The sequence below is a fragment of the Thermobia domestica genome, chromosome 13 (genome assembly GCF_964235325.1).
Source record: "Thermobia domestica chromosome 13, izTheDome1.hap1.1, whole genome shotgun sequence".
NCBI lineage: Eukaryota > Metazoa > Arthropoda > Insecta > Zygentoma > Lepismatidae > Thermobia > Thermobia domestica.
Genome location: NC_137466.1, coordinates 100,639,757 through 100,655,586, shown reverse-complemented (window position 1 = coordinate 100,655,586; position 15,830 = coordinate 100,639,757). Strand labels below are relative to the sequence as shown.

Genomic DNA, 15,830 nt, shown 5'->3' with positions numbered 1-15,830 from the left:
GAATAAAGAATATAGATTACGTTCCGCTGCTATGATATGAATTAGATATTACGAAACAACTATATTGCGAGTTGCTATGTTCAATGAGATCAAATGAATATATCAACAAAACCAGAAACGAGAAGTTCCGAATTCAACTCTTAATGACAATAATTGATTAGTTTATTAATATTTTCTTTTTCTTTCCTCATTATACCATCTCTAGCTAGGTCAAAGACCAAAACTGACAATGACAGACATCGATCACTTTTACCAGAGCTTCCATGAATAAAATTTTAGACGTTCCTGTCGCATATTACTACTTTAAATCGATTTTCGTTGGTAAATTTATGAAACTAGCATTAGTATAAACGACTTACGAAATTTAAATTTTATTTTACATTGGTGTCCTGGATACAGAGATCTCTCTTAACAAACTTTCCCATTTTTAACATTATACATATAGTTTCGACACTAATGGAGGCAGAAATAAAAATAATAAACGATTTCCGTATAATCACTACAGTTCAAGCATTAAACAAGGATTTCTTTTGTTTATATCATCAGTAACAGCAGGCAAAAATTTGGCCCGTGTTTTGTTTAGAAACCTACGTTCACGATGATATTATTAAACAAAATGATTTTTCTGTTTGCTTAAGAAATTGGTAGAACGTGCATATTCGTTGGGAAAGTGAAATTTTGCTGAAGTATCTCAGACTGCTTGCATTCCTTTATGAGAGGATTAGTATTAGTACTGAAGTTTAATCCAGGAAGCCATCACCATAGCATAAACAAAAAATATCGTAATGAAACTTACTGAACAAACTACCACACCAAAGGTATTAGTATGTTACAAAATCGTGTAAGCATTGTGAATATATTGTACATTTATAATCCACACACCAACTAAACTTGTTTGCCGGTTACAACACTTCAGAGCTTTATTTTTTACTATTTATATATTTTTTCTATACTTTAACAAAAAAGAAAAAAAAATTCTGACATGCATATTTAACTGTGCAAATTAATTAAAATCTTTCTTATTAACATTTTTGCAGTGTATAATTTATACACATATCTTTTCGAACTACGCTTTGAACGAAGCACCACAACTCTATATAGATGTTTAAAGCATTCGTATTTATTTTTCGTTGTTTTGTGATTGGTGGTGTATTTCTTTAACTATGCAATACTGTGCTCATTGTGAGGTCAAAGTGATTCTAAATAAAGCTCCGAAGTAAGCTACGTGTCCAGAGGCTCCCATTTTTATTCAATTAAAACAATACGCTAATACTAAATCTCTTTTTTTACGAGGAATCTAAACGATACATCTGATATTTTACATGAAACGCATACAAATAATGGATATAGACAAATTTCTGAAAATACAATGCTATTTGTTGATAATGTTACCACACTTACAGTTTTAAAAAAATCATAATCGCGACGTAACCGTGTGATTTTTTTTAAAGAACTTTTTTTTTCATGTTTTTTTAACTATATCTTTAGCAATTTGCAAATATTAAAAGTCATCTTCAGTCCACGATCTAAACAAACTGAATATATGGGTTATTTATTAATTTAAAAAGTTTTGTTGAAGTAATGTATTCACCATGCCTTTCTATTCATACATTTGAAGCCAACTTGTCCAACATTTCAGACCGAGCAGTTTTTTTTTTTTTTCGAAGACAAGAAAAAGGAGAGGCAAACTACATACGAGGATTGTTACGCAAGTTCTAAGAAATGTTACAACTTGATATGCAAAACACTTAGAACATATTCATTGAACCTTCATAAAAAATACCAAATTTGATGTTAATTGCAGATGTAACAAGGTATTCATGCCGACATTGTAACTACTAGGTGATAATGCCAAAATAAAGAAATGAGACGCTGAATTTTGGAGGGGAAAACCAGCATTGAAGAAGATTCTCGACCAGGAACGCTCATTAAAGTACTAACTCAGGAAGAGATTGCAAAGTCCATGAAAGTGTCATAAATGATCGCCGACTGACCATCAGGCAGATTTCAATAACAGTCAACTGCAAACATTGACGGAATTATCACCCAATACCTAGGAATGAGATAAGTTTCAGTGAGACGGGTACCCAAACTTTCAATCGGTGACCAAAAATGACCAGCTGGCAACATTTCAAAGAATGACCTTCAGGTTTTCCGAACAAAACGAGATTCCTTCCTCACTCGACTCAGAACAGTAGATCTGACATGGGTACACAATTACCAACCCAGTCAAAACGAAGTTCCAAGCAGTGTAAACAACCCTCACTCCCACCTCCAAGGAAGGCCCAGTCAGTGCTTTCAGCAAGACAATTAGTATTGTTTTTTAGATTTGGAGAGGTAGTGATGGAAATATTATCTTCAAAGGGGAAAACACTAACTTTGGATTATGTAGGCATCCTATGAAAGCTGCGTGATTATGTTTGGCAGAAGTGCAGTATGGAACTGATAAAAGGTGTCCTTTCTCATCAGGACAATATCCTTAGCCGCAAGTCAGTCGCCGCCAGGCAGCAATTCACGATTGCAGCTTCAAATTTGTCCCATCACATCCAAGTTATTAGCCCGATCTGGCACTTTCTGATTTTCATCTGTTCCTAAACATCAAAAAGAAGCTGGAAGGTGCTAACACTTATAATGACGTCTGCAGATGACAGTGTGAAAGGCTTCGACAAAACTTTTTTTCATCAGTGGAATAAGCGCATAATGAAAAGTAACACTAAATTTGGAACTCTCAGCTGATGCTTCTATAATTAGTCGTAGAACTCTCGTAATAACTCTCATATTATAACGTAAAAACAAGCATAACACAACTGAAAATTTCTCTACAACTACATTTACTAACCTTTCTACAGTTGTTTAAAATCAACTGAAGAGTATGTCATATGACATTCTCTATATGCTTCTTGTAATATACGAGGGGTATACTGAAAGTCATGAGCAACATGTTTTCACAACCGTAATCTTTAGTTGTAAGTGAAACCAAGTATATTATCTCAATCTACAGACCTTTCTTTTTTTTTTTCCAGACGTTAACACTGTTGCTAGCGCGTGACCACAGGCAGGATTTCTAAAATGGCGGGCAGCGATGTTTCGTTTCGACAGCGTGCTGTGATTGAATTCCTTGTTAAAGAGGACCAATCTGTTTCTGAAATTCACCGCAGACTGTAGCGAGCCTATGGAGATGTGTGCATGGATGCTAGCAGTGTTAGGAGGTGGGTGAAACATTTTAAGGATGGAAACACAAGTATCAAAGGTGAGCCTCACAGCAAACACTTTTGCCCGCTACATCCAAACACTTTTGAAGCTCCGTCGTGCCTTGCGTGATAAACGTCCTGGAAATAAGTTCATCCTTCAACAGGAAAATGCGTATTCGCATATTGCACGTTACTATGGAGCAGATCAGGAGATCTAGGTGGGAAGCACTTCCACATCCTACCTACAGCACCGACATGGCCCCCTCCGATTACCATCTTTTCGGTTTTGTGAAGGAACAGATGCGAGGCCATCGGTACGAGACACTGGAGGATATTCCGCAAACAGTGCGTCAGTGCCTAAGGGCATCTGGAACGGAATTCTATCGCAAGGGTATTTTCAAACTTACAGAAAGATGGGGAAAATATGTGTAAAAAACGGAGACTATGTGGAAAAGTGAAAGAAAGGTCTGTAGATTGAGATAATATATTTGGTTTCACTTACAAATAAAGTTACGGTTGTGAGAGAATGTTGCTCACGATTTTCAGTACGCCCCTCATACTTCTCGTTGACTAACCTGGGAGGTTAACTTATCCCATCTTTTGTTAATACTTCCATTACCAAGTTAAATTGTGATTCTTAATCTTATGACGTGCGTCTATAAATTATCAGTTTTGATCAACAGTTTAACATATTTACATCATGTGGATTATCCATAAAGTGTTTTGATATGTCTGAAACTGGATTTTTCACTTTTTATCCCTAATGTATTCTTTCAGTTTAATGTTCATATTTCCTTTTCTATTATTATGTGAGATTTGTAAGTCAATACAGTATATAGTTTTACTAAAGTAAATTTGGTGATTGGCTACAAGTTTTTCACCCGATTTACAAGTTACATTAATAAGCACTGAACACCAGTTTAATTTCATTATTGGTTTCGTAGCGATAATTAGTTTTGTTCTTAATCTTGTATTATTATTATATTATTATTATTATTAAAAATACAACTTACAGTACTCCAATAAATCCTGCGGCGTATTCTCCTCCTACCATTTTGTTTTCCTATTTAGATCAAATCTTTCCTCTTATATACCTTTATTATAGATAAGTTTGAATGCTGTACGAAGAAAAATGTCCCATACATTGCATTTTACTTAAAATATATGTATAAGTTAGCGCAGTGTATAAATATTGTAACTCTACTTATGTTTTTTTGAATATCTTTGATTACGTCAGTCAAAAAATTAGTGATCATTATTTTCCTTTCCTATCGTCACTCTAACTCATCATTGTATGATTCAAAACATGAGCAAAAACAATTTATCTTTCTAAATCAGGAAAGCAGCATTCCCTCCTTCCCCATCTCTCTCTCATGTTTGATTCTCAGACTGTCTTGTATTTTTCGCTTTCTGAATTTCAAATTTTCATGCTTTCGAATGTTGTTTACCTTACTAAGCTCGATTTGAAATAGTAGGCAATATGGTATTTCTCACTGCCAAAGCTTCAGTTTTTTCGCACATTTAGTCTTCAAATCAAAAATAATTATATTCAAAGTGTAATGTGTTTCTTTCGAAGGTATAAAGTAGTAAGTACCCAGTCTTCTCATTCACTCAAATTTCCAGAGTGATTTCGATATAACAATGTTAAATTAGTGTTGTTACATTATTCACTGTACTAGCTTTCAGTAATAAAAATATACAAGAACAAAGACGAAATTTACTGTGATACAGTTCTAGCAATAAACTAAAAACTATGTTTGGGTTACAGACAGGAACGTGTCAGAATGAAGTCAGTGGAGAACACAGCGTTTATTAGTTTCTTGTTTTTGAAACGTAATATGTCCAAATACTCCACTAATGACGGCCGTGTATTGACCGGATGGCATTTCCACTGGCATCTCAAATGTAGGAATACCAAGATATAGACGGCTCCTATTCAAGGTCGACCAGAATAATCATCTGATAACAGTAACTCAAGAGAAAGAACTCTCGTTGCTAAATGGTCTGTATTCTCGACTTTCGTGTGGGATTCGGGTTCGGCGTCCCGAAGTGGGATGACAGTGGCTCAAATTCCATGTTTCATGCAATGAAATGAAATTTTCAATTTAACGTTCAACGATTATGCCCTTTAGGTTAAAGAAGACGGATGAATAATGGAAGTGAATTACAATGAAATAATTAATGGAATGAGAATGCAATAGAAAATGGAAACCCCTGAGAAAACCCACGGGCAATGTTGCCCACCACAAATTCACATGGTCTGGGACAGAACCAGGGGTCTCTTACACAAGAGACAAGAGCCCAACCACTGATCCACCGTACCTCCATCCATGCCTCACATAACCTTTGAGTGAAAAGAACGTTAAAAAAAATGGAAACTACCATATCAGAAGATCGTTGAATACCCATTCGAAGTAACTGACAAAGTGAACACTCATACGTAGTATAGTGCAAGTGGAAACTATCATCCAAGCAAATCTGCATACGCAGAAAGAATTTCACGTTTGCTCTGATCTCGTGATTTTTTTTTTATGAAACACTGAGTTTGTCACTAGATCCAGAGACTAAAACACTTTCTAAATAATGGAAGCACTATTTCTCTCTAATCTACCGAAAGAAAAGATCTCCAACTTTGTTGGCAAGTTGATGGTTACAGATTTTTGGTATCACAATTGAGTAGTGGTGTCAGATTTCCTTGCAAAAGGGCTAGAATATAATATTTCATTCTAGTGAAATTACGGGAAATTATCAATTTAGAAAGGCGCGGATGCTCTCCTAATTTCAAAACAAAGGTCCTGTTGCTATGGAATTCTTCATTTCCATTATTTACCTGACTCTGCATCATCTTACTTCAACCTTTCCCTCAGAAAGTCCATATAATATCATACAACATATGACAAGGTACCTATCGGACAAACTGACGAAGCGGATTTTGTATGGATTGTCGCGAACTTTCCATTTTATTCTCATTATTTGACAACGTATTCATTCTGTAAAATCTGTAAATAAGTATATCGTTCAATACAAAGTGTGTTATTAGTATTTTTAACATTTACAAGAACACTAGGATCCAAAGCATTTTCCTGTTTTTTTTTTCTTGATGTTGTTATACCATTTTAGATTCCAATTTAAATACCGCAATTAGTTTATTCAAGTAAAATATTAAACGTTTACATGCTCACCGCGACTATAACTGAAAAAAAAAAATCCAAACCAGACTTCGATCACTCAACTGATTCAAATATCAGCTAACTTTGAAAACCCTAGAGTCCTTGAGGTTAATAAAAGGATGCTGAATTCTGAATGTTTACACAAACCAGATAATCTCCGCATCTGTAAACATCTACCATAACTGATGAGATGCCATCACGGCTCTGCTTCTTCCCAATGAGTGTTTCACTTTACCTCTTTCGTTGGGTGTTTAGTTGCACTTAACTTACATCTTCGTTTCCTTAACCCCGACCAAGGCTCCAGGGAAGAGCCGAAAGACAGACATATATAGGACTTTGGAATTAAGATTAATTGTAAGTAACATGACTATTAAAATTCCGGCGCGTGTCTCTTGCGATTGCCTACAGGTCATCTTTCCTAAAGCAAATGTTCAATGTCAGTGTCAGAAACAACCATTTTTGAAAGTACCTGTTCCTTGTTTTCCCCGTAATTTCTCCTTTCTCTTTTCTCTTAACTAAGGAAGATGCCAGGATTACAGTAATTCTATTATAATTTATGCATATAGTTCTCGACAAAATAATGTTAAGTCTTATACATTTCATCTTTTACATGCAGATGCAGCTAAGTGATAATTTGTTAACAACGTAAAAGAAATACTTGATTTAATAATATCCAAAATAATGATCGAATCAACATCTCCAGGAAATGATAGTAATGTTGGGGCTGTAATCAAAATTAAGAGTTGTTCAGATGTTATAACTATGTCTTTAAAACGTTAGCATTTCAATATACATGCTATTTCCCTCTCATGCACTATTCCATGCATGCAAAGCATACGTTCCATAAAATGTCTCACAAAACGAAGCCTCATTAGTATTACAATCTGATCTCGTAATTTCTAATAGTATAATAATTATTTGCTTCGAACAAAAGCCCAAAACATTGTTAAAATAGAATATAACGTTGTCTATAGAGAATAAAGGATATTCTCAAAAGAAAATATTTCACACATAATGATTTTTAAAAATATTTTTATAACGAATGAAGTTAACATTTCTTTCTGAACAGCTAATTTTCTGAGATTGGAACGACAAGTGTAGATTCAATTGCGTATATCAAGAAATATATAAATAAGCGAGTTTTTATGTTTTGAACAATACTGTTTACGAGTTCTATACATAAAATAGAAGTTTCATTTATCTATTTTCATAGTAAACACGCCGAAGTGTGGTAACATTACAAGTTAGTTCAAAATAATAGAAGCGAGAGCATTACATTCTTTAGACTCTCATGCTACTTCCTGTAAAAATAATTTTCCAATTAAAGGATAAACCATGCACCAGAAATACTGAAAATATTAAAATTTTGAGTAACGAATAAGTCGGAAGCTTACTTTCCATTCGATCCGAAGACTCATCCAAGCAATTTGACGAATTAGAAATTTGGGCCTTGATGAGGTACAAGTGACGAAAACCAGTCTCTTCGCTACCCCAAATGAATTTCACTTCATTTGGATCTTCCAGAGGAAAAATATACAGCAAATCATTTACCTAGAAAATTGAGATTAAGTAAACATACTTTCAAGAAAGCATCCCATACACTACAAAAATGATAAAATTTTTGGAAGAAGATTAAATGAATATAATTCAATGTTTTCATATTCATATTTCTTGAAAAGAATTTGAAATAGAACCAACTCAAATTACAATTCTACTTATTAAAAAAAAAAGTTTGAGTACATACATTATGTGACAATTCTGAAATAGTTCGTATTATGCAGAATAACAGGTTAACAGAATAATATATTAAAATATAGTATTAGATAAAACTTATCATTATGTTATGACACACAAATGTTTGTTTGATTGGAGTATATATATTATTTATTTAGCATAGAGACTTCATTGTATATAAGATATGGACTCTGTCTTCACATAGTAAAGAAAATCGATCCGCCTCTCAAAGACCAAGGGGAGAGTTTTAACCATTTAACCACTTTCACGCAAAATCACACGAAAATGATAAATACTAAATCGACTAAAATGTAGGTATCTGAAACTGCTGATGCCTTGTATTTTCTTGGTCTAAAAAAAAGTCTGTAAGAAACGAATAACACGAATCAAATCCTAGCTATGAGATTGAGATTTAATTTCCATAAGCTCCTCAGCAGATGAACAGTTGCATCGTCGAGATCGAGAGCAGCTGGTCGTTGCATTGTAATTCCCACTAGATAAGTATTAACATTGCTGAAAACACGAAAGACAACCAACTGCAACACTCAAAAATTGCCAATGTATAGGAACGTATCAAGATAAATGATACACCCTGTATATATGACCCAGTTAACTGAACCACCATATCTCTTTTCTCTCCTTCTAAGTAAATTTAAAAAACGTTGAAATACGTACTTAATTATTTTAAATGAAAAGTGGAAATACCAAATTTCATTTCTCTAACCTTGAAGAATTCCGAGATATGGACACATCTTTTTGCAATGATTGCAACACCGACTCCCCTCCCCCCCTTTATAAGTCGAATTTTCCAAAAATCCTTTCTCAGTGGTACCTTACGTCACAAATTCTACATAGTATCCACATTTCAAGTTTCTAGCTTAAGTAGTTTCGCCTAGGCGTTTATTAGTCAGTCAGGATTTCTTTTGTACATGTAGACGTATTCTTTAAAAAGAATGAATGTGCGTCTATCATGCTACAATGTATTTGACTTTTTGAAGTTTATAGTATATTTTCAGCATGAGATACGAGCAAAGTGTATTTCCACTGGGAAACGATCCAACTCTTTCGTAAGCAAGGCGAGACTATTAACCATTAAACATAAATGAGCACAGACCAAGTTAAAATACCACAATTAATAGATACAGGTGTCCGTAAAGTCGCGCAACCCAAAGTTTGATTGCGTATATCTTTTGATCTAAGAATAATAAAGACTTGAGACTTGAAACAAATGTAAGCATGTTCTATGTAGATATTTTCGAGATCATGACCAATGCTGGAAATTGTAACGTTTCTGTGTAGTAACGAAAGAATTTACTGTAAGTGTAAAATAAAAAATGTACAAAATGAAGAAAATCAATATTAAATTGCAGAAAACTGATTTCCTGCGGGTGAATTCCTGTGTACATGTACAGTATGCATCAACATTTATCCATTGGTGCGAAAATGTGACAAGGTTGATGCAGTGTTGCAATATAAAAAGGCTATTTAATGCAAGTCCGTAAAATGGGTGTGTTTCTTGACAGAAACGTGGCCCCTGGCAACACTGTTGTCGTAAAATTACTGCAACAGGTGTGTTTTACGTTAATGAATGATAAGCAATGAGAATTTGCACATAATTGATAAAATGAATTTTTATTCAAAAATTTGCGATAAAATGACCTGCATTGGTCATGATCTCGAAAATAACTACATAGAACATGCTTACATTTGTCTCAAGTCTTTATCATTCTTAGATCGAAAGATATATGTAATCAAACTTTGGGTTGCGCGACTTTACGGACACACTGTACAATACAAATAACCGACAGCAAGTTGTTTCTACTATCAGTAAACAGTGCGGTCTGTCACAGACCATCAGGAGGGACTTTTCGATCACTTGCAAATTTATGAAAGCAAATCTAAACTTCAATTGCTAATATAGCAAGCGAAGCATCAAAATAATCAATGGAAGATACACCTTTAAGGTAAACAATAAAAATTTACAACAGAGTAGTTTATTGAGAAAAGCATAATACTCATAATTGGATATTAAGAGTATGGAACACAATTATCGGTAACATTCATGCCTATATCCTAGTCTACTCTAACCTTTTTCATTAATATAAATAAATTATAACATGGCCTCTGACTTGCTTGCTTTACATACTCAAATTACAAGGGAATCTTGAACATCAAATTGTTAATATACTCATATATCGTCTCTTCATTCAGTTTCTGGCGGATGTACAGTCTCCATTATCCAATAAGGAAAAGGGACGTTACACTGTAACTTTCACCATCTAATTTTAAGTTTCCTCGATAACCATACGAATCATATAATTAAACTGTATATAGTCTCTCCAGCATTTTCGCGAGCTCTCTCGTGGCCAAGCGGTTAGCGCACACGTCTTTGGGGTGGGAGACCCGGGTTCGATGCCCGGCAGGAATTCATGTGGTCGGCATCCCACTTTAAGCTGTAGGTCCACGTTTCATATAACCTCGCTGATGAAAGGGACGCTAAACTGAAAATCAAATCAAATCAAATCAATCCAATATTTTCGCTAGAAATCTGCCATGTAACGTTTGGGAGTTAAAAATCGAAGTCAGAAAAATATTACAACACCTGTAACTTTTAAATTATGTTTCAAATCGGAGATCACAACTTTCCTTTTTTTTTTTTTTTTCAACGAAAGTATCACTAGTTATAATAAAAAACAAGATAGTGTTAACGCTTGTCGAGAGAATACTACACTATCCTTCAAAAAATTTCTGAAATTTAAGTGTCAAATTTCTCTTTGTTAAACTTTCGAGAAAGAATAAAATCAATTCTACATATAAAAGTATTCGCCACTTCTCTCATTTAACGTTCCTTTTCAACAGCACAGTTATTTGCAATGGAGAGTTATAGCTTAACGTAAGATCAGAATGTGGTAACACTAATCACTTAGGAAGGAGACACATAAGGGCAGTGGTAGAACGCTTACTTCTGGTGCAAAGGGTTCCTGGTTCGACCACAGGTCATCTGAGTTTATGGACAGTGTCCAGAGGTTTCCTCCAGGTTCTCCTGTTTCCTCCCACATTTTCATTGCACCCATTCTTTCATAATAATTCAAATTTGTTAATCATCTATCTCCTTTTCTTAATTCTGCAAGGCACACTAGTGGGACGTACAATTGGAAGATTGTATTCTTTTATTTATTTATTTATATTATTATTATTTTACTTGCCATTTAGCCACGAAACAGCTCTACAATTCAATATTCAATTATGGTTTCTATCTCTCTTTTGGAAGCAACTGAGATACAAATACTGTATATGTCACACTACTGGGTTGATTGGAAACTTAAACGACTAAGGAATTTTAAAAGTAAGAGTTTACATACAATTAATGATAGGCCCATGCTCGAGGACAGGTATTACCTGTGTTACTCACTTTGATCCAAATATCCGAGTGTTCACTGTAAATGACTTGGACAGCTGGAGATGAGGAATGATGATGGTTTTCTAAATGATACATATTAGGAGGCGGCTCTGTGAAGTTATCTATCGAAAGAAGCACTAGTTCCAGTCTTTGCTGTCTCCTATCTAAAAGTTGCACCCATATACTGAAATTTAATTTTAGAAAATATTATTGCTATATTTAAAGAGCGAAGTATTATATAAAAATATTGAACGCTAATGGGTATATATCATAAATCACTTACTGAAAGCAAGTTATATTCAACATAGCGCCAAGATGACCGTCTCTAATTTTTATTTATTTATTTTTCTAATCGAGTTAAGCGTCTTATAAAGAAATACATAAACCGTAACAGTAACATCCAGCAAATATATTAATTCAGTTACTTTTGCGGAAACTGCGAAGTCTCATCTTAGCGGACTAACTACCTAGTAGACGCATCACTAATAATACAAAGAACTGACGAGAAAACTGATTATTCATTTCATAACGAAATTTCAAACCCGTATCGTATTAGATATGCATGGCCCCTCATTCCAGTTAAGCAAACAGATTGCAGCAAGCAAACAAACTGGACATGAACTAAAAGTGGATGAAAAATAAAACAAATTGAACGTGCAGATGCAATGTTAACTTATCAGAAAGACCGATCGCTTCAAATATATAGAAACTGACAGTTAAAATATGTACGTCTTGATTTTTCACGAACTGTTTTAATTTTCTTTAATTTCTTCTGGGATGTTACTGACAATTTAGTTTTAATTTTATCCACTGGTATAGGTAGATATAAAGTGCCATTTCAGTATGTTTCGTATGAGGAATGAAGAATCTTTTGCAATGTCTTATAATAACAACCATAGCGTTAAGCTGCCACCGGCTTAGGATTGAACAGCTATCGTCAGTCGATGTTTTATGATAGTTGCACTAATATTTATCTCCTGAAATTTTGGAGCACGTGTATTATTGGAGTTTAAGATTTCTTTAACAAGAAGAAACGCGTTGTTAATTAAGAAATTACAATGGCATCATGATCATATTTTAATATCAGTATTATGCGAAGGAAAGTAATGTTATAAAAATTAATATTTGTGAAGACCGGTATGGCTATGTCGAACTTCGGTAAGTAAAATAATTTAATCTAAGTTATATGTTTAGTGAAAGTTCTGGTACGATCAAATGTTAATGATCTTAATGAGGTTTCTAATCAATTATTTAAATATTAGAAATGAAAACAGATATTTTTCTGTAATCAGAAATTAGTAATTTATTAACCTAATGAATACATCTAAGCCGTCACTTGTAAACTGCATTATTATTATTATTTGAAATTAGTAATTTTTTGCAGTCCATCTTCTATGCCGAACTTTTGGAACATGTGTTAAAAATCAATCTAATTCCTAGTTTGTTCATTAACCCTAGGAACACCAAGGTATTTTTGGGTTACATGGAACACCTACGGGGGAGCCTCTGAGGCCCACAGCATAAAGGTTACTCTTTCTCACGGAAAATAATTTATCTTGTCTGACATGAACTTGGGATGTCTAAGACATCATATATTTTTATTCTCAATGATTACTAGGTTTCTAAGTACTGTTGCCAACTATATGTGTAATTGTTCATATTACCATTTTTCAGTTATGTCAGTAACTATCACCTATTTATTTTATTTGTTTCTGTAGATAAACTATCAAACAGATCAATAGCAACTTAGTACAGTGTAGTATCTGTACAAAGGCGACTTCTAAAAGCATTTTGGTGATGGTGCAGTGAAGTGGGGTAGAATGGGGAAGAGTGGGGTATACTTCAGTATTCCAATGAATTCACAATTAATCTTTTATAATTCCATCCCGCTTATTCTTGGAATGGCGAAATTCTTTCAAATTTTGTTTCCGCGAAAAGATAGTGTGAGGAACTTTCATTGGACACTATAGCGGATGTTACCAGAGAAGCAGTGTTGTCAACACAACGTAAGTTACAATTTTTCTAGTAGCACAACGTCAGGTTTTTGTACCAATGGAATGAACATGTAAAACGTAAGCAAATAAGCTACGACTTGTCTGTCAGTTTAGTAAACTATCAGCACTACATCATCATGACTATTACAAGGGATTCACTGCAAGACTCGTAAAATTGCTTTCATTTGTTCCATTTGCATAATCAAATAAAATGTTCAAATCACTGTCTTTTGCATCAAAATGTGACAGGGTTATTTCCACCTTGCGACATTCGAGCTCACTATCTTCTATGTCAGATTTATTTAAAAGTTCTTTAAGTTCTTTCCCAATTGAACTTTGGCGAAGAGCACGATTTGCCATTATTCCACTGCTACTGCAGATTTCCACATACAGTCACAGAATAACGAACTGACAATTTCTCATGAAATATGCGTCTTCAGCCAGTGTTTCAGGCTGCTGCTTGTAGATTCTATGATTAAAAATACTTGATAACACCAGAGGTGCAGCAGCATAGTTCTTTCCAATCACTATTGAAACTTGATTTTCTTTACATATATATATATGAGAGAGAGAGAGATTATAATATAAAGTGACATATTTAGGTGTTAGAAGGTTTGAGGGAATAAACTAATAGGAAATAAAATATTAAGTGCCAAAAAATAATCAGAAAAAAAGTATATACAGTGAAACCTCTCAATAACGGACATTAATGGAACATGAATTTTTGTCCGTTATTGAGAGGTGTCCGTTACTGAAAGGTTATAGAATCTTAATTTCTCACAACAGTAATTGTGTGCTGTAATATACAGTAAATACATTGTGTATGAAAGTAAGTACGTAAAATTCAATATGAAAATACTCTATTTAGTACGTATTTGAAATACTGGGAGGGATGAAGGAGAAACTCATTTCTGTTAAATAATATTGCTGGGGGATGTGTTAATATATTCGTATTAACCTAGCGTTTCTAATTTATTTCAAATTCTCAGAACCTTCTCAAAAGATGCGTTAGGAACCAACTAATCGGCTAAACTCTTTTGGGTATACTCTACAAGGCCAATAAAACTCATTAGCAAGTGTCCTCTGAGAATCCTCAGTATGGTTGCGGAAGAAACATGTGTGTGTGTGTTTGCGTTTGTGTACTGGCGCGGTATCTTCGCTGGCGGAATGGATGCAAGGGCATATGGGAGTGCATATGTTTATTAACCCAGCCCCAATCGCAAAGAAGATTCTCTTAGAGCAAGTGAAAAAGGAAGCCGAGAAAACTCCAACCCAGACTTGTTCCAGAATCGTAAGTAAAAGAAAAATGTTGCTTTTCACCACAAAAAACATTGCTCCCATTCCTCGTTGAAAATGTTATTTTAAACAAACAAACAAGTTATCTATGAAATTGTTTTGTTATTATCATCTATGAAATTGTCGGGAAAGGTGCAAGGCCCACAGGCAAAAGGACTAAATTTGTTAGGGAAGGGAAGATAGTTCGCATAGAATTCTTGTCCATACGACTGACCCTGCATGAGTGTTAGTGCTTATTGAAGGTTTTCTAGGATTTCCACCAGAAAGCAGTTTATTGCGAGCAGAAAATAAGGAGAATTTCAAGTTCAGCTTGAAGCTGTTCTGTTTGAAGGTTCACCAGGTCTAGACTCATGATAGATACGCTTGTGAGGAATAATATATCTCAGAACCGAGAATAATTCCTGTCCGTTACGAAGAGGTTATTGAAACGTCTCGGGGGAAAAAGGGCTGTCCGCGTCCGTATCTGAAAGTGTCCGTAAAACGGAGGGTTTTGTTCCATAAGGAAACATATAGTTTTGCCGGGACAAAAAAGTGTCCGTATTATAGAGGTGTCCGTTACTGAGAGGTACCCGTTAAGGAGGGTTTCACTGTACTAATTTTTTATAATGTACAGGTGGCACCACTGCACCAGAATAATAGCTCAGAGTGCCCCTGCATGTTGTAATACTACATTTGTTTCAAAGGAAAATGAAATAAATAGCCACAACACTGGAATATAACAGTTAGCGTATGCGGTGAATAGCCCCTTAGTACTACCAGGGAAGGGAGGGCTCTAAGGCCTACAGCACTTTCTTTATTTATAAATAGAAAAAACAAAACACTAAAAACTAAACAAGTACGTTTCATGATGAGTTGGGTCAAGCTTGACAATATCTATTTTTTTCTTCAGATTTTTTATGCAATTAGAAATGTTACAAAAATAATTTGTGGGCCTCCGAGGCCCCTCCCCCCTTGGTGTTCCTAGGGTTAATACTTTCCATTTGTCATGTTTTACTGGAGGGAAAAAAAAAAAACAGTGACTGATGACGATTTCTCTCTCCAAGAA

General features: G+C 34.6%; 1 protein-coding gene across 1 annotated transcript in view; it reads right to left on the bottom strand.

Moving 5' to 3' along the window:
- The window catches only part of LOC145668393 (dipeptidyl peptidase 9), a gene marked incomplete in the record, with an annotated part of 122,191 nt that overhangs the window by 67,609 nt on the left and 38,752 nt on the right, over positions 1-15,830 (bottom strand). Inside the window, 2 exon segments of the mRNA XM_081736182.1 lie at positions 7,756-7,912; positions 11,508-11,679. Of these exon segments, the coding sequence (XP_081592308.1) occupies positions 7,756-7,912; positions 11,508-11,679 (329 nt within the window).